This window comes from Netta rufina (genome assembly GCF_964035555.1).
Source record: "Netta rufina genome assembly, chromosome: 1".
Lineage (NCBI taxonomy): Eukaryota > Metazoa > Chordata > Aves > Anseriformes > Anatidae > Netta > Netta rufina.
In genome coordinates, this window is record NC_140123.1 from 71,711,221 (window position 1) to 71,731,658 (window position 20,438).

Below are 20,438 nucleotides of genomic sequence, written 5' to 3' on the forward strand. Positions count from 1 at the left end.
TGAAGTATGAGGTGCCTGGAGATGAGCAGAGCTCCTATTTTGGAGGCGTCTTCTTCAGGAATGGGTGGGAGACAGCTTAGCACTCTGGGACCTATATTGTTGGAGGAGGGAGAAAAAGGGAAGTAAAAGGCTGGGAGAAAGGAGAGTGAAAGGCACATAAACTCTGTCTTCCTTCAATTTCCTGAACCCCATTTGATTCTCCCAGGAATTTCATATGGCTTTAATTTTATTAGCCCAGACACTTTGCCCCCTTCCTTCTCTATAAAATGTAATCACCATTAAAGTCTGTTACCACCATTAAAAAGAGTGATTCTCTTCCAAAGATGAGGACACAATAGAGTGTATTTTGCTTGTTTGTTTGTTTTAAATTCTTTGTAGTCGGAAGTCCTTTCTTCTACCTCTACAGCTCAGTAAGTGTTAAAAAGATATCTGCATGGGCAAGCACGGAATTTCTTTTATCTGGAAGTGCAGTGAATCCTCAGATGACTTTTTCCTCTGAATGACCACACTGGGTTCAGACCTGAAGTCTGAACTTTCATTTTTTTCAACAGGAAAAGTTATTCTCAACAGAAAGAGCTTTTTCTATAACTAAATCTTTTTTTTTTTTGACAGAAAAAAAAAAAACACCTATTCCTATTTGCTCATCATTCCTGTTCACAGTGTTTGTTTGTTTCATAACTATGCTTCAGAAAAACTTTGCCACATTTTTATTCTCTCCTGAAATACAGAGAAAGTGCACTCCCAAGGGACTCATGAATGCATCCTTATAAAAACACCATTCCCTTAAACCTTTCCGTCTGAAACCATGAAAGACTAAGCCAGGCCTTCTTGATTCCCTTGTGATTACTGTTTCTAGGGATGACTGGAGGTTTTTTTTTTAAGTTCTCAATGCTCAAGGTGAGTTGTTCATCTTCTAAATTAATACTGAGTTACTGATGGACATGATCAAATGCATGAACTCAACGACAAGGTGTCACTTAATACATTGTTTTCCAGTCCAGCCTTGTTCTACACTTCTAATACATCATGTGAGCATAAGTGGAGATGGTGTGATTTTCATTTCATTAGAAAAGACTTTTGTAGTCAAAAAGCTGATAATAAGGAGACTTACTGTGCCACACCGTCTCTCTTTTTGAACTGCAGAGAAGAAAGCAGGTCAGAAATCCATTTGGGGGTGATGGTTGGTCTTAGTGACAACTCAGTATCATTGACGTTTACAAGCAGCGTAAGAGCATGAACCTGGAAAACAACAGCACACTTACAGCTCATCAGTGATCAGTCTCACACTGCAGCGGGAATCTAGGCAGTGGAAATACTCATGAGCCCACTGCATTATATCTTCAGCTTTTTCCTTTGGAAATAACTGTATCATAGCTATATACGACTAGTTGATAATACAAACTAATACTGATATGGTTATATCTTTACATATGTCAATAAAGCAGTAGCAGGACAGGAACTGGGGATTTTGACAGAGAATGGTGACTCCTGGAGCAGCCTGGTAGGGTGACTCCTGGGCAGCAGCCCTTTTTTTTTCTAAATAAAATAGGCAAGAAACAGGAGTGGTAAAGGAGCATATAGACAGACTCCTATTAGATTTTAACCACAGTAGAATGCATCTGCCTGTTCTTAAGAAGAAAATATTGTAAATATTTGGGCTAGGATAGAGTTACTTTTCTTTGTAGAGGCTCACTGATGCTGTGTGTTGGATTTTTATTAAAGTAGTGGTGATAGCACATTGATGTTTTAGTTGTTGCTGAGCAGTGTTTATGCTGCCCTGTCAGCAAAGAGGCTGGGGGTGCTCAAGAAGCTGTGAGGGGGCAGAACCAGGTTAACTGACTTCAACTGATGGAAGGGTTATCCCACCCCATATGACGTTGTGTTCAACAATAAAAGCTGGGGGACAAAAAAGGAGGATGTGGTGATGTTTGGAGTAATAGCATTTGTCTTCTCAAGTAACCATTGCATGTGATACACTGATACGCCCTGCTTTCCTGGAAATGGCTGAACATCTGCCTGCAGTGAGAGGTAGTGAATGAATCCCTTGTTTTGTTTCGCTTGTGTAAGCAGCTTTTGCTTTAACTAGTGAACTGTCTTTATCTCAACCCATGAATTCTCACATTTTTTTACCTTTCCAATTCTCTCCTTCATTCCACCTGGAGAGAGTGAGCGAACTGTGTGGTGCTGAGCTGCCTACCAGGGTTAAACCACAATACACATTTTACTGTTTGAAAAAAAAAATATATATATATATATTTTCTAACGATGTTTCAATTTCAATAAGTGGTGAAATTAGATTACTTTATGTGCATCACAAAGCTCCTTATTAAGTAAAGGAGCTCCCTATCCTCAAAGGGAAAGGGGGAGAAAATACAATGAAAAGGGCTCAAGGGTTGAGATAAAGACAGCGAGGTCAATCAAAAATTATCATCACAGGCAAAATAGACTCAGCATAGGGAGAACACATAAATTTATTGCACATTACTAACAAGCTAGAGAAGCGAGAAACAAAGAACAAACAAAAACCACTCTCCTTCCCTTCATCCACCCTCTCCTACTTCCTCTTCCTGAGTTGTGTAAGGGAACAGGGAATGGGGGCTGTAGTTACGCTTCATCTCTGTGCTCCTTCATGGTCACTTCCTGCCCCTGCTCCACATGGGGTCCCTCCCACGGGATGCCAAACTTCCCAAACTGAGCCTGTGGGGGCTTCCCACAGGCAGCAGCTCTTCAAGAATTGCTCCCACATGGCTCCGTACCACTGGGTCCATCCCCCGGGAGCAAACTGCTCCAGCACGGGTCCCCACGGATGGGCGGCAGCTCCCCCCAGACCCCCTGCTCCTGCGTGGGCTCCTCTCCACGGGCTGCAGCTCCAGCCCGGGGCCTGCTCCTGCGGGGGCTCTCCATGGGCCGCGGCCTCCTCCAGGCCACATCCACCTGCTCCACCGGGGGCTCCTCCACCCATGGGGGGGCTGCAGCGTGGAGATCTGCTTCATGTGGGACCCATGGGCTGCAGGGGGACAGCCTGCTCCACCAGGGGCCTCTCCACAGGCCACAGCAGGACTACTGCTGCTGCCTGCCTGGAGCACCTCCTGATCAACTTCTGCACTGACCTGGGGGTCTGCAGGGCTGGTTCTCACTCCTTGTTCTTCCAGCTGCTGTTGTGCAGCATTTTTTTTTTTTTACCCCTTTCTTAAATATGGTTTCACAGAGGTGCAAAACAACATCTTATTGGCTCAGCTCTGGGCAGCAGTGGGTCAGCAGAACTCAGGAGTCAGCAGAAACTGGCCTTTATCTAACATGGGGCAGCCTCTGGATTCTTCTCGCAGAGGCTATCCCATGTAGTCCTCTGCTACCAAAACGTTGCCACACAAGCCCACTAGAAAGAGCGAGACATAAATATCTGTAAAAGAAATTTCTTATGTACTTATTGGATTCCCTAACACAAACGGACTCAATACAACAGATAATTTAACAATCTAGCTGCTTGTTTGAGTTTAATGAAATTGTGACTTTTACAGTTGCATTAATTTGGTAAGAATCAGGAAGGAAGTGATGAACATTCTATCTTGCAACACTTCCGATGGTAGGACTGTTCTCTAAAACACAAGTGACAAGTGAGACAGCCCTATTTGTAACTGTACAACCATTTCAACTGCAAGTCTTTCCATCTTCTCTGAGCCTCGAGGCTATGATACAAATATAAGTGAGACAAAGAAGTTTTGAAATACAAGGTAGGTTCATCTTATCTTTGTGTGTTGTGTTTTTTTGTTTGTTTGTTTGTTGCTTGTTTTTTTTTGTTTGTTTGTTTTTTGTTTTTGTTTTTTCTTTCTTGTAGTGGTATTTGGTAAGGCTTTAGGAGAGATACTGGAAGCCCAGGGCTGGAGGGATAATATCCCAGGCAAAATCTTAAAAGCTGAAAAAGAAATATGCGGAGCTAAATTGAATGAAGTTTTTTTGCAAGGACCTACTGCCTGCTAAGAAAGTTCCCAGCCATATGGTTTATTCTCTCTCTAGTTTTGGCACTGAATTTGTAGTAACAGTAGATACTCCTACTGGACTCACTTTTATGCACGTACTCAAAAATATCCTTGAAAGTACATAAACTATTCCGAGGCAACATAAGCACCAAACTTACTGATCAATGGGTAATGAGAGCTGACTGATATTGAAAATGGCTTTATGTCCAAGTGGAGGCCAGTGATGAATAGTGTCCCTCAGGGGTCTGTCCTGGGACCGGTACTGTTTAATATCTTTGCCAGTGACATAGACAGTGGGATCAAGTGCACCCTCAGCAAGTTTGCAGATGACACCAAGCTGAGTGGTAGAGCTGATATAACAGAAGGAAGTGATGCCATCCAAAGGGACATGGAGAAGCTTAAGATTTGGGCCCATGTGAACCTCATGAGGTTCAACAAGTCAAAGTGCAAGGTGCTGTACCTGCATCAGGGCAGTTCCAGACATGAAGTCAGACTGGGAAAAGAACTCATTGAGAGCAGCCCTGCAGAGAAGGACTTGGGCGTGCTAGTGGACAAAAAGCTCAACAGGAGCCGGCAGTGCACACTTGCAGCCCAGAAGGCCAACTGCATCCTGGCCTGCATCAACAGGGGAGTGGCCAGCAGGGCAAGGGAGGTGACTGTCCCCCTCTGCTCTGCCCTTGTGAGGCCCCACTCGGGGTACTGTGTCTGTGGGCCCAATCACAAGAAGGATGTTGATCTGTTCGAGCAGATCCAGAGGAGGACCACAAAGATGTTCAGAGGGCTGAAGCACCTCTCCTATGAAGACAGGCTGAGAGAGCTGGGGATGTTCAGCCTACAGAAGAGAAGGCTCCAGGGTGACCTCACTGCAACCTTTCAGTACTTAGAAGGGACTTATAAAAAAGATGGAGAGCGACTCTGCTCAATCAGATAATGACAGGACATGGGGGAATGGTTTTTAACTAAAAGAGGGGAGATTTAGATTAGAGATTAGGAGGAAGTTATTCACTCAGAGAGTAATGTGGCACTTGCACAGGTTGCCCAGAGAAGCTGTGGATGCCCCATCCCTGGAGGTGTTCACAACCATGTTTGATGGGGCCCTGAGCAACCTGATCTAGTGGGTGGCATCCCTGCCCATGGCAGGAGGGTTGGCACTAGATGATATTTGAGGTCCTTTCTAACCCAAGCCATTCTATGATTCTATGATATTGCTGTGACTGATTTTGATATGCAGCTGATTTTGTTTGCAGCTGTTTACTCACATGCTTTAGGTCCACTCATCCTAACCTTTCTATGCACCAGACAGGTGATCTTTAGGCCTTAAGACAGCAGTCATAAGTGTATGCATTTCTAGAGTTATTCCCAAATAAACAGCTTTATAAATCATCACACAAGTTGTTTTTCTGCAGAAAAGAGCAACTTCATTAACTTTGTTACCATTTATTTGAATGTTTCTCTGACTTTGAGAGGTCTATTGAATCTTTTCTTGGTCAGTAATTGAGAGATGGGCAGATGGTGTGGAAGCAGGCAGCATGAGCAGATTAGACCAGACAAATTCAGGGGACAGTGATTCACTCTGGTGTCTTTCACCTTGGGCAAGTTCTGCTGCTTTCTGTCTCCAAGGAAGAAGAGATGCTTGCTTGTCTTGGACTCATCTTCATGACCCAGTGGCTGCTTCTGGTCGCCCAGATGTGTATTGACTGGCAATGCACAGATTGTGAGTAGAACACTTCCATGCAGACATCCTCCCAGACGAGGTGTAGCATGCTTCTCTTTACAGGTAGTTGTCTTCCAGTTACCTGTTGTCTTAGACCTGATAGGTAGTAGCCTTTGCACTCCAAAAAAATGGGTAGCATCAATCCTGCACCTTACTGATCCTATTATGTGATATTTTCAGTGGAGATGCCAGAGCCACCTATCAGAAATTTGACACTGAATCCTTGGAAAATGGAACTGAGTTGGATAAGCAGTACAAATTTCACCGAGTACAAGTGTTCTGTGGCAGCAGACAACGAAAAGGCCATTATAAAGGTAAATTTTCTATATAAAGTTTTAACAGAAATAAATCATTACACTTTGTTCTTTCTCTTTCACATTCTTAAGTAATTGAAAAAGGTATTCTTGGTTAGAACAAGATAGTCTCTGTTTTAGCATTTTTTTTTTTCTAGTTTTTATTAAGGCCCATCTTTGTACTGAGATATGTCTGCCCTCTCTGGCCATTCTTGTGAAATTCTTGCCTTGAGATCATTCTGGGGAGATCAGAACCTTGATGAGACTTAAGTGTAAGATTTCCTCTTTCCTGGTTTCAGAGGAACTTCAGTGAGAGGCATCTCATGCTGTACAGATGCTGTATTTAAAGTATGGAGGAGAAACTGAGTTAGATACATGTGTCCTGACTGACTTACCTAAAAATAAGGCATTGGAAATGTAGTGATATACCTGCTCAGGACTGACTGATGTGACACAGAAGCCTGTGAAGGGATAATATTTCTGGAATGGCTCGTGGGAGCTAAGCAGGTTGTCTGGGGTATTTCAAATGCAGTAGGCACCTTTGTATAGGCCAACAGAGCCAAGACCTTAAAAAACGTGTGCCTGAGCAGCGAGCAGCTCTGTAGCTAGACATTCTTGGAAGGCATGCACTCTGGATCACTCTGCAAGTCAGCATGTTCCAGATGCTCATCTTAGCCTGATGCAATTATTAACCTATATAAATAGATAAAAAGGAGAAATACACTGGATTTTTAAACTATAGATCTAACCTTTTGATAACAGGAGGCATGGAACTCAAATCTTGTGTGAATGGATTACTTGAGAAGTGTTCTGACGTTATAGGAAGGTAACTTCTGCTTCTGATTTAGTCTGTTTTCAGAAGTTCTCATGCAGAGAAGATTGCAAGCTAAACCTTTCCCTATTTGGTAATTACTATGCATGTTAACAAGAATAGTTTATCTTTTACCAGCCTCTGCAAACTGCACAGGTACATTAAAGCAAGTCATGAAGTTGTGCCCTTGCACTTATTTTTTCTTGAATACGTGTATTATTCCAGCCTTCACTAAGCTCTCTTCCTCTAGATTCCAAAGTTGCATTAGTGTTGAAGCCTATCTGGCCAATATTTCTTGTGATAGAGTAGGTTATCTCTAAATCTCTAGATTATCTCTATCTCTATCTCTAGAGTATGTTATCTTTAAAATGAAGTTGTTTCAGAAAGAGGAACTGTAGCAGAAGCCACTGTTTTTGATGCTGTATTTTGCACTAATAGAGAGTAAGCATGTTATGCTACACAAGTATGTCAATAAGTCAAATACATGCTTACTGGTTCTGCAGGCAGTTCCTAGAAAAGTCTGACTTTGGGGAACTCTTTTAATACTCCATGCAGTTATATCACCAGTATTGCTAATCATAGATCAGAATAGGGTTATATCACCCTCATTTCAGCTATCTAAGCCTGGAAATTGTAGTATTCTAAGCTCTGACAGGTGTGACTAGAGAGGTACAGGCCCTGCCTGAAGACAGTGTATCTCATACATCTCAGATGCTAACATCTGTGCCCTCCTTCACTGCTGCACAGACAAGGCAGCTATATGACTTGTTGAAAATGTCTGCTAGTATTCAGAAAGGTAATGTTACTGGAGATGAACCTCAAGCCATCTCCTTATGCAGGCACACATTTGTGGGGTATCTCCCTTTGTCACTGAAAGGAGAGTAAAGCACATTGAAGTCATCTTTTGATTCTTATGAAGGAGCATATACTCCATTTTGAGGAGGTACAGTAGATTTGTTGGAAAGAGGGGAGGAACTTCTGCTCCTGGCACTGTTCAGTCATGAGATTTTCTGGAGGGAAGCGCCAGTGTCTTCACCTTGCACTGTTAAAGGTTCATTACACAAAACTTCTGGGAAGGAGGTTCTTAAACATGGGGAGACATCAGTACCTACTTCACTATTGTAGTGGTCACGCTGCTACAAAGCAAGCACAAGCTTTCTGCAGGAAGCGTTATGTAAACTGTTAGACAAAAAACTGAAAATAAACTACCTGCATGTCATTTTTCAGGCAGTGGACATGACCTGCATATTTGATGGAAATCTAATGTTTCCTCTGCACAACGGGGCAAACTTTTCAGTTACAGCAGTGAACATCAACAGTACATATTCAAGCATATGCACATGTATTCCTCGAGGTAATACACTAGACTTTGAGAGAGGATTTGCCTGCTTCCAATGGCCTGAGGGTTAAATAAATAAATAAATAACAAAAAAAAAATCTTTCATTACTAAATTCTTTCCTGTAAACGGATAGCTTCCTGTTCACACCCTTATGACAATGTTTCTTAGACAAGTAAAGGCGTTTCCTAGAACTAACTCAATAATTCTTTAGTCCTTAGTTGGCTGCCTTGCTTGGTGCAATCTTTTTAATTCCTAATTCTTTTTTAAATGTTTGTGCTAATATTTTGTTGACTGCATTCGGATGTCTATGCTATTAAAAATCAAGGTGAAACAGGTTTGTGTCTGTAGTTTTTAAATTCTTGAGAATTCTATGATACCTTAAATTTTGTCACAGCATAACTCATGCTGTTATGCCTAACACTTTGTTCAATCCACAATAATGAAAGTTCTGACTGAATCTACCCTTCTTTGTATGAGAGGGATAGTAGATATAAGAGTGTTAAGAGAATGAGGTACATGATCTGCTCCTTTAAGCAACATGAGTTGACACATATTAAAAAAAAAAAAAAAAAACTCCCTACCTCATCAGGCTAAAAGAAATTGTTGTTTCCTTATAAAAGGGAGAATAAGTCATCTTTCCATTTAAACGCCATGTTTAATCTCCTTATTAGGCTTTGCGGGGAGTAGGTGCTAAAGAGCTAATTGAAATGTTTGTGATATGGGGAAGGTTCCTGGTGTTTATTCCAGCTATAAGAAGGTATCCCTGCAGAGAACACCTCAGGTATTTATATATTCACTTCCATGAAGTCTGGAAAATCTTCACAGCTCTGCATTTGACCTTCTCTCCCTCTCTAGAGTTCTCAGTGAAGCCCCTCTTGCTCTTCATTTATCTGACAGAATGCTGAAGAACATCCCTCAAATAAAAATGCTATGGCAGGATCCTAAGGATGATAGGCAGAGATTTCGGTCTGCAGCATTGGACACCAGTGTGTCCTTTTGAATCAGAACAGTTCAAAGCACAGTGGTGGCCACTTTGGGTGTCAGCCTGTTCTATGGCAGTATAGGCTTCCCTGAGCCTCATTCTACCAAATACAACTGTTATCATATATTTGGAGAATATAGCCACATTAAATTTTTCATATCAGTCCAAGTATCTTCCAATGCTGCTACCTAAAATGAATTCCATCATTACTAACCCTAGCACTAATTGGTTGGAGTTGCAGGTATTTAGCATATCTAAACATGCACCAAGATCCTCCATCTTGGAGCAGTCACACAGTTCTTCAACCTAACAGAGATTGCTGTGTTTGCAGGCATAAAGGGGTCAGCCATTGAAAACTTCTCCTGCGTGATTTATGATGTTTCTCTCATGAACTGCACTTGGCAGGCAGGCAGAAATGCTCCAGGAGATACCCAATATTTTCTCTACTGGAAGAATTCAAGGTAAGTAAGCCTGCTTGAATCCTGGGAAGCCTGAATTCTCACTCAACACATTACACTGCCCACTGCCCATCTTTAACTAAAACACTTTGTTATATGCAGAGATGATTATGAGACAGAATGTGAGCTTTACATTAAAGATGAAAATGGCAGACACGTGGGATGTAGATTCCAAAATGTGATGATTAAATACAAAACTGCTTACTTCATGGTGAATGGGTCTAGCAATGTCTCCCAGATCCGATTCTATGATAAGTACATCGAACTGTATACAATTGGTGAGTAAATAATTTATCTCTGATTTATTTCCATTATTGCATAAGGGTAGTAGAGCATCCATCCCTGAGATGGAGACTGAATTCATTTCAGAATTGTCACTCCACAAAATAGTCTTTTCCTTTCTTTGAAAAGCTTTGATCTTGTCCTCAATTTCTGCAAAAATGTAATTCCAAATTGTACAACAAGAGGAGGTAGAACCATTCAGAAACAACTGTTCAGAGAAGTCTAAACACCCTAACAGAATTCACATTGTTGAGAGTTAGGATTTCCTGGTTTGGAAATCATTTACCTAAAAAACCTGTGAGCATGCAAGCACATTTGATGTTGGTATCAGAGTTTCAAAATTCCAGTTGAAATCTCTACTTATGTCTTTATGTAGCTATAGTGAATTTTTGTTGCCTAGACTGTCAACTGATTTAGTTGATTATTAACCTAAAAGACAATAAGTATTGACTTTATCACTGCATTTACTACAGACCTCCATACCATTTTCTGTTATACTTAAAACTTCTGAAAATGGTCTTATGGCTGGGATCAGTGCTTGGCTACATAATTTTACCCCAGTTTACTCCCCTGTGTAACCATTTTCTTTTGATGGACTTTCTACATGTCAATTCAGACTGCAGTTAACCATTTACAAGCATCATTGGACAGAATGTTTTTTATTTAAGAATAGTATCCATTGAGGCAAGCCCTGAAACGTCCTTTCACATATTATGTTTTTGCAATTATTCTATTCTCACTATGCTATACTCACTTCGTTTAATCACCTGTGAAAGTACCCTGTCATGCCTTTAGACCTAGGGTCAAAAGTAAGAGGCTGTAGCTTTTTCAGGAAAATCTATTCCCTAAGCAAAACAGCCATGAGGGAATGCCAGCAAAAAAGCTTCACAGCTGCAGCCTCTCTCAGCTTCTTTAGCAATCTACTCTAATTGTATTTAAGTTTTTCACTAGCAGGGTCCACAGGATGTAGAAGATTGCAATTCACACGTTTCAACTGAAGAGACTTTGCAGGAAAAGCTTCTTTGGGCAATTGCTCCTCCTTCTCATTGCCAGTAGGGATAGCGTGAATGGAGAGACACCCTTGACTAAAGAAACCGATATGTATAAAACAGCTCAGGTTTTCATATGCACTTGCATATATGGTGATCTACTTGGAAGCTTCCTGTGCAATTGTTTATACTATTGGCAAAGCCTTTTTGGCAAAGCCCTACTGATCTGGTATTGCCTCCAAAAAATGGACAAAGCTTCATTCTATAAAGAGAAGAAATCAAGCTGTAATATTACTCCTGGGACATGAAACAATAGTGTTCTTTGACCAAACAGCCCAAATAACCAGTTTTGTCTGTATAGACTGGTGCAAGGTAACTGAAACTATTTCTTCTATCATCCTTTTATCACCTTTTTAGTCATCAGTGACTATTTGTCTTTTGCTGTTACAATAACCATCAAGTCCTTGGAGATGATCAAAATTCAAAGGTCTGCAATACTTTTGTCCACACCTCCTAGGGGAGATATATTTGTAAAGTTCTAGATTCTTAAAACTGAATTCTTAAATTTGTATGACTATTTTTGGAGGGGGAATAAGCTGCATAGTTCACAACACCAAGCAAGCCATAAGTTCATGTAACAGAAGAATCATGCAAGGAGTCTTAGAGAAAGAAATGATCTTCAGATTTCTTACATTAGGGCTGTCATCATATTGTTCTTCCCTGGTCATGTTCCATGTTTTTTTGTTTGTTTGTTTCTTTTTGTTTTCTGATCCAATGGACAAGATCTAGAGACTTCTGGTCTTTCAATTATTTCTAACAGAGTTCCCAAGAAAAAAATAGATATAATTATTTCTTCACAGAGCTGTTACCTGCTATTGCACTCTCTTCTACCAAAGCAAAAGGAGATAACATGATTATTTGAATTCTCTACTGTATCATTTCAGAAAAACTCATGCCTCCTTCAAATGTCACTGTCAACTGTGACAAAAAACAAAATGATTGCATAATTCAGTGGCAACGACCCCAAATAAGTCATTTGCATAAAGACAGGTGTTTTAAATATGAAGTCAAAATAACATATAAGGTAAGAGGAGAGTTTCTTGATCTACATTTAACATTAATACATACACTTTATTTTCTACTACACTTGGGTAAAAAGAAAATTTCTCTCTCTTATATGGTGTAGCCTTCCTCATATGTAGCACCATATTTCTTTGTGGTTGTGCCTTTCTCAGTTGTGACAGAACTCAAAAAAGTCACTTCTTTCAATGAGACGTGCTAGAACTATCCTGGACTGGATTTTTTCCAGTAGCGACTGTATCTTTTTGAAACAGTAGAGCTGGGCTGTAAGTACTGGATGGAGAAATGGACGTCCAGTTAAGGAATACGAATTGGTGGAGAGGACTGAAATTTCTGTATATTCAAAATGCAAACAGTTTACTAGATATTATAGACAAGAAACACACATTTTGGTCTAACACTTGAAGCTGCATAATATTAAGTAAAATGAAAACAAATGAGAGAAAGCAGAAAGGCAGTGTGAAAGGCACAGGTCATTGTGTAGAACCATTTAAGCTACTGAAAGTGAAGTTCGGATCTTGATTTTAAAAGCTTTTTTGCACGGAAAAAAAAAAAAAAAAAAAAAAAAAAAAAAAAAAAAAACTGCAAGACAAGTGGCCACAAGTGACCACAAGATGGCAGATAGCGACTATGAAGGAAGAACCTGCTTGTACTACTCCCAGACAGCCACTGAGATGCTAGTTGAAGGAATTCATTGGATTTCTCTTATTTCAACTTTAGTCCAAAGACTACAAATCTTCAGATTTAGGGGCTTGCTACTTCAGAAGTGATTTTTTTCACAATCCCAGCTAGCTGCTGCAAAAAATTATTACTTCTCTGACTCGCTTTGCCTTTGTAGCAAAGAAAGCTTATACCAGTCAGTGTATCTTTAGCATGAAAATCACAGTAAAACAATACATAATTCTTTAAGACTTAATCTGAGACTATTATTATTATTATTATTATTATTATTATTATTATTATTATTACAATATATTAATTAATAATACATTGATTATATTATTGTTGTTATTGTTGTTATTATTATTATTGAATAGCATTTGCAATTAAACAGTGAAATTTCTTTTAAAATATAAATACTACATTTAAAATAAAAAATCTCAAATATGTTTTTCTACTATGTGTAACAATGAAGCTATAGTTTTCATTCAGATCAGGTCTGGTTTGTTTGTCTTCAGTCACAAATCTGAAATAAAATTTATTTCTTGATTCTAGTAGTAAGAAAAATAAATACATTTCCAAAGAAAAATTAGCTACTCTATAAAATCGGCGTTGCAGATGAATTACATACCAGAAACTAAACATTAGGTAAATTGTTAGTTCCTCTGAACAAACTGCAAAATAGATAAGAAAGTAACTAAGTAATGGAGAGAAAGGACATGGTAGATTAAAATGACATCTCAACAAAAACCAAGCAATCATAATAATAAAGGTTTTCTCTCAATTTACAGGGTAATTCTGCAGAAGAGGTTGTACATACTTTTACAAAAGTAAGTCTTGCCTTTTCTATTTATCAGCATCACATGTTAGTTTCATAGTTATTTGTGAAAATTAAGTAGTATGTAAATGCTTTAGCATCAGTATCCTATGCTTTATGGGATCATTATTATAAGTTTCCTAGAAGTGTCAAACTGCTAAATAATTATGATAATTAGGTAATTTATCACACATTTAAAGAGAACTTTATTACTATTCTGCAACTCCTTTGGGAAAAAAAAAATCCATTTTACATTATATTGTTCCCTTTGCCCCTCAAATGTTTGGATCAGAACTTGAAGTTACACTTTAGTAACAACAAAGAAAATGTTTGTGGAATGGGGGCTGTTCTTCAGGTACGCAGCATTTTCTTCTAACCAGTGGAGTCTGGACATCCCCTCGCTATCCTGAAAGTACCTCAGAGTAAGCACGTTTCAGGAACTTCTAGTAACACTGAATATTGCAGTATTTTTACACGTTTGAATGGGAATTTATTCTTGTCCTCAAGAGTCATAATCCAAAGACTGATGAATGTGAGTGAGGTGCACAGAGACAGCTTGTTACTCACATCACATACAATAGCTGTAATATTATGAGACAATTCAAGATATTTTTCTGCTTCTGTCAACTTGCCAAGGGAAAGTATCAATAAATCAGGCTATATCATAAGAAATTGTAGGCTACAAGGTCAAAGATTAAAAGCTTCTGAACAGAAGAATTTACAGACTAACAAACTATTTTTGAAAGAAGATACACAGGTACATATCCATTACATATTTAAAAACATGCAAGTTTATTTTTTGCTCTGTAACAGCAGTCTGCTCTAACAAGAAATTCTCTTATAACCTTGTGAAATTTCACTGGTAAATGGAACTTACATATTACAGACATGCAAAAAAGAAAAACTCAGTTTAATTGCTGTTTGTTGTTGTTGTTGTTGTTTAAGGAAATTGAAAGAAGCCACATACTTCAAAGTTACAGTATGGGAAAGAAGTACCTTGTGAAAATCAGAGCAGCTGGCCTTGACTGTTCTGTGAATAACGCCTGGGGGGAGTGGAGTGCAGCTGTTGAGTTTGGTAAGAACAAAAATCTTTGCATTGGTTTACCTCCCCTAGCTATGAACTATCTACCTTGCACAGTACTGCAGTGGTGGTCTTACCCAGCTGGGTAGCAGAGCTCCACCACAACCACTCTCTCACTCCCCATCCTCAAAGGGAAAGGGAGAATAAATAGGAAGGAAAGGGTTCAAGGGTTGAGGTAAGGACAGGGAGATCACTCAACAATTATCATCACGGGCAAAATAGACTCAGCATAGAGAGAACAGAGAAATTTTTTGGCCATTACTAACAAGCTAGAGAAGTGAGGAAAAAAGAAAACAATCAAAAAACTCTCTCCTTCCCTTCATCCACCCTCTCCTACTTCCTCTTCCTGAGTTGTGTAAGGGAACAGGGAATGGGGGCTGTAGTTACGCTTCATCTCTGTGCTCCTTCATGGTCACTTCCTGCCCCTGCTCCACATGGGGTCCCTCCCACGGGATGCCAAACTTCCCAAACTGAGCCTGTGGGGGCTGCCCACAGGCAGCAGCTCTTCAAGAATTGCTCCCACACAGCTCCGTGCCATGGGGTCCATCCCCCAGGAGCAAACTGCTCCAGCACGGGTCCCCATGGATGGGCGGCAGCTCCCCCCAGACCCCTGCTCCTGTGTGGGCTCCTCTCCACGGGCTGCAGCTCCGGCCCGGGGCCTGCTCCTGCGGGGGCTCTCCATGGGCCGCAGCCTCCTCCAGGCCACATCCACCTGCTCCTGCAGGGGCTCCTCTCTATGGGCTGCAGCGTGGAGATCTGCTCCATGTGGGACCCGTGGGCTGCAGGGGGACAGCCTGCTCCACCAGGGGCTTCTCCACACACTGCAGGGGATCTGCTGCTGCCTGCCTGGAGCACCTCCTGCCCTCCTGCTGCACTCACCTTCAGGGCTGCAGGGATGCTTCTCTCACATGTTCTCTCACTCCTCTCTCAGCTGCTGTTGCGCAGCATTTTTTTTTTTCCCTTTTCTAAACCTGCTCTCCCAGAGGCCCAACCAGCATTGCTCCCTGGCTCAGCTCTGGGCAGCTGTGGGTCCCTTTGGAGTCAGCAGAAACTGGCTATTATCTAACACAGGGTAGCTTATGGATTCTTTTCACAAATGCCAGCCGGGGTAGCCCCTCACTACCAAAACCTTGCCACGTAAACCCACTACAACTGCAGACACACAAAAATATAAAGGACTGTTAAACATTATTTTTCATTTTACCTTATTAAAAAGAGAGAGAGAATTTGTTCATCTCTTAGCAGTAACATTGGGAATCAATATAAAAGTAATCCATTTGCAAGTGGAGTGCCTACCTGCTTACTGCTAGAGATTAACAAACAGGTTCAACGTTGATATGTCCCAGAAAACTACTGCTAAGGTGCTAAATTTAAGAGATGATTTTTATTCCAGGAGAAAGCTTTCAGACTGACATTCAGCAGTCACTCATCAGAGACATGTTTGGCATAGCTGTGCATCTATTGCTTTTCATTAACAAAAATACTTCATGACTTTTGTTCTTTCAGGAAATGAAGACGTTTTTTCTTCTTCAATATGGATTTTATCAGTGGTGGCAGTTGCAATATTCTTAGTGTTTTTTTTCACAGTTTTGTTCTGCAAAAGGTAAACTTAATTTATGCATTTTTTAAATTTTTGGAGGTTCGTGATGCATCTGCAATTCTTAAACAAATAAATAATGTACAGATGCCTTTGAGATATAGTTGCAACTGTTCCACTCACACTGTAGTGGAAGCCAAGCCAAAATGGTGGTCTTGAGGCAGGTAATGTAATTGTGATGCCCAATGTCCTTCTTTGGATGACCCACACAAATATTTCCAGGGTTTCTTCTGTCAATGTGGCAGAGAGCAATTATATACAATCACTTAGATTAGCAGTACAGCTACTGGATATGTGCAATACAGAATAGAATATAGAATAGAATAGAAAATAGAATAGAATAGAACAGAACAGAACAGAACAGAACAGAATAGTTCAGATGGAAGGGACCTTCAACAAACATCTAATCTAACTGCCTGAACACTTCAGGGCTAACCAAAAGTTAAAGCATATTATTAAGAGCTTTACCCAACTGTTGAACACTGACATGTATGGGGCATCAACCACCTTGCTATGAAGTCTGTTTCACTACTCTCATGGTAAAGAAATTTTTCCTAATGCCCAGTCTGAACCTCCCTTGATGCGGTTCTTTCTGGCATTCAAGGAAGATCAGCATGTACCTCCCAATTTTCCCTCCTTGGGAAGCTGTAGAGAGCAATGAGATCACCTCTCAGCTTCCTTTTCTCGAAACTGGACGCATTAGGTGTCATCAGCCTGTCCTCATAGGACGTGTCCTCCAGCACTGTTACCAGACATGTTGCCCTCTCCTGGATGCATTCAAGTGTCTCACTATCCTTGTTACACTGTAGAGCCCAGAACTGCACACAGTGTTCAAGGTGAGGCTGCACCAAGTGTAGACTGCCTACCAACATGTAGACAGTCTGCAAAACAAATCTGATTTCTTGAAATGTAGTTATTGCACACAACAGGCTGATCGCACTTAACAGTAAAGATTTTGCAACATTCACTAAAATTGTCCTAGCAAGTGAAATAGATCTTAGACCACAAAAACTAAGCAGGTTGTTTCTTGAAATAAACTATGCCAGGGAAAAAGAAAGAAAAAGGTTAATCTTCTTTATCATACATTTCATATAGAAATATACAGTAATTCAGAGAAGATACTGTTCTTCCAAGTTGTTTAAATGTTTATGTTCACTTTACACTGGTTGCAGTGACTTAAAGAGGAGGACAATAGGAAGTTCCTTTTTCTTTCAAATAAGAAAATAACTATTAGTGAATCTTTTAACAAAAATAAAACTATTAGCGTACAAATTCTTGGTGTTATCCTTATATGTGTTCATTCTGTGCTGTGATGATGTATAGTTTTCATTTCTCTTCTATCCTGGAAAAGTAATATAAGAGTTGGGCACAATGGTTTTGATACATGCTAGATACTTATTTTTTCCTTTTAATTCCATCCCTTTTGATCTCCAGGACTCATTATTGGAAAACAGCATTTCCACCAGTCCCAAAGCCAAAATATCCATTTAGTGGACAGCATGATATAAATCCAGAGGTAGGCTTTCTTTATATTAAATATATGAAATGCATACTATACTTTACTGAAGGTTGAAAGGTATTATTTAAATGGTAAGGAACTTAACACAAAGAATAACCGTTTCCTCTGCCATATTTTGAGGAATTACGAGAGAAAATTAACAGAGAGTTTGCTAAGGGAAGTCAAATGCAGTGGCCTACCAGACCCGGAGGGTTTCTCCCACTCCAGTCTAACAGATACAGGGATTGATGCTCCCATTGGTAGGTCCAGCCAGCAGCAAGGGCTGTGTATTTTCCCAATACAAGGCACACACATGCACAAACACACACACAGAGGACACTGAGATAGCCAGTCACACAGATCAGCACGGGTATCTTAACCAGTACCACATTATCACTGACACCAATCACATAAACAGGGTCACGGACACCCCAGTCTTACTTTTCATCTCCACCTGTGCAGGGCTGAAGTTTGCCAGTGAGATGTGCACACACCTTCACTCTGCATTCACAATCCTTCACATTCACAAATCCTTCACATCTGATCTTTGTGCCCAGATTCTGGGTCCTCCCACCAAGTCATCATCTTACCTTGTCTTTCCGGGTGTGGATTGTCCACTTACCCACTATCTCAGCTTTAATAAAATTTGTTAGCAAGCTACAAAAAAAGTGACACAGAAAACAGTACAAAACAGGATTTTGTAAGATGATAGGGCAGACTGTAATTGTCAGACCAGACAAACATACAGCCCAGCAGCTCACTTGCACCCAGATATCCTTTTTCTTGGCCAGCAGGTTCTTATGTGACATTTAATAGTTTCTTATGGTCCGCTCAATTAGCCAAGCTTCAGGCCAATGTTTCTACTTGCATACCTTTACAAAGTTAATCTTTTTGTTCTGATTCTTTAGAAATGATTTGTGGTATACCAATCTGTGGTGTGTTGGAGAAAAAGCACATTCTCCCTATCCACTTCCAGGCCAGCTAAAAACCATGTGTCAGCATTACAGAAATGTTGAAATGTCAATTTTTTGACTTTCTAAGGAAAGCTTATTGAATAAAGAACTAAGAAGTGAATTATTTTTATAAAATATGCAACAGAAGTTGAAATACTGTCAGAATTACACACGAGTTAGTAGAGTTAACTTATCCATATGTACAAAACTAATGAAAGTTTTTATTTTCCTCTCAGCTGATGGAGTGCAAAATGCAGTCAATAACATCTGAAAATGAACAGATTTTAGTTGCTGAATTAGTAAAATAACAAAGAAAAAATGAGGAACCTGAAAGTGTATTTCTCAGCTCAGTTAACTGTATGTCCCTGTGGAAATTCAGGAATAATAATGCAAGGGAATTCTTCACTTACTTCCTTTTCTTGGCAAAAACAGTAGTACAGCCAAGAGAGAAGATTACTTCACATGTAATTTTTTGAAATGCTATTGTATTTTCTTCTAATTTTGTCTGACTTTAACTGTTAGTGTAACTGCCCTTATTGTGTATTTCAGTAAAGAAGTTTCAGCTACATTTCAATTTGTTTAAAGAAAAACAATGGTGGTTTTTTTTGTTTTGTTTTGTTTTGTTTTTCTTATATTACAAAGAATGTGTTCATTGAGATTAATAAACTTTTTTTTTTTTTGAGATTCCTGTCTGCTGAATGATATTGTTTAGTCAAGAATATACCTATTCATACTTGAAGTTTCCTCAGATCTCTTAAAATACATATAGGCAACTTGAAAATTAAGAATGGGATTAAAAACTGGATGGCATACTGAGTGATGGTCTGTAATCAACAGAAATCTCAGAGAACATGTAACTGTGTTATTTACGTGTTAAGGGGTTGGCCACCATTAATGTGATAGCAGCCCAGAATCTTCTCTGGTATCCCACCTGCTGGTATCCAGCTCTTTTTGTTCTTACTGCTTACTTGCTTTCTCATTACTTTCATTTTTGTTTATCTGCTTCATATTTTAAAATATAGAGTGTGTGACTCAGTCAATCTCTGTGTCCTTTTGCTTGAATAGACACCTTTACTACTCAGTATTTTTCAGAATCAAGGGGTTAGGACAAGGTACCAGGAAAATAGCCCAGGCTGCTGAATGCACTGTCTGGCTATGAGCAATGCTTCTACAGGATCAATGCTAAGACTCACTGCTTAGTACTGACAACAGCTTGGACAGTGGTATGAAATGCAGCCTTAGCAAGACATGTATGACAGCAAACTGGGAATACTGCCTGATATACTGAAGGGCAGTCTGCTATGCAGAGCGTCCCTGACAGGCTGATGAAATGGGTTGATGGGGACCTCATGAAGTTCAACTTTTGTTTTGCAAATTCAAAATCCCATACCTGGAACAAACTAAACCCATGAATATTAGAGAATGTCTGACTGGCAGGTTTGCAGAAAAGGCTCTGAGGCAAACACAAATCAGCAATGTATCCTTATGGTAATAAAAACTATCCATATACATGTAGTAGGGAAGTGATTCTCACTGCTCAGCACTTATGAGCCTGCACATACAGCTCTATGTCCAGATTTCAGCCTCCTTCAGACACTGGCAAACTAAAGCAGTTCAGCAGAGAGGCACCAAGATGACTGGGGAGAGCTGAAGCACACACTGTTTCGAGGGAGGCTGAAGGAATATTTTTTTCAGTATGGTGAATAGAAGCTGAATCCAGCCCTCTGATCGACTTAATGGCCCTCCTCTGGACCCGTTCTAACAGATCAACATCTTTCTTTTGTCAGTGGCCCCAGACCTGGACACAGGACTCCAAGTGGGGCCTCACAAGGGCAGAGCAGAGGGGGCAATCACCTCCCTTGCCCTGCTGGACACTCCTCTGGTGATGCAGCCCAGGATGCAGTTG

The 20,438-nt window shown here is 40.2% G+C and overlaps 1 protein-coding gene across 2 annotated transcripts; it reads left to right on the forward strand.

Moving 5' to 3' along the window:
* The first annotated feature begins 3,640 nt into the window (after positions 1-3,640).
* Positions 3,641-19,208, forward strand: LOC311206578 (granulocyte-macrophage colony-stimulating factor receptor subunit alpha-like). Of its 2 annotated transcripts, XM_084282005.1 has the most exons (12): positions 3,641-3,731; positions 5,598-5,691; positions 5,872-6,005; positions 8,023-8,149; positions 9,449-9,578; positions 9,678-9,853; positions 11,791-11,930; positions 13,378-13,416; positions 14,349-14,478; positions 15,991-16,087; positions 17,516-17,597; positions 18,769-19,208. In XM_084282005.1, exons 2-12 carry the CDS (start codon positions 5,607-5,609, stop codon positions 18,838-18,840), a joined length of 1,212 nt encoding a protein of 403 aa, XP_084138131.1. In that variant the 5' UTR covers positions 3,641-3,731; positions 5,598-5,606; the 3' UTR covers positions 18,841-19,208. The 2 variants fall into 2 exon arrangements, with proteins under 2 accessions (XP_084138131.1, XP_084138132.1); XM_084282006.1 differs by lacking the exon at positions 8,023-8,149 and having other exon boundaries at positions 3,693-3,731.
* The last annotated feature ends 1,230 nt before the right edge of the window (positions 19,209-20,438 follow it).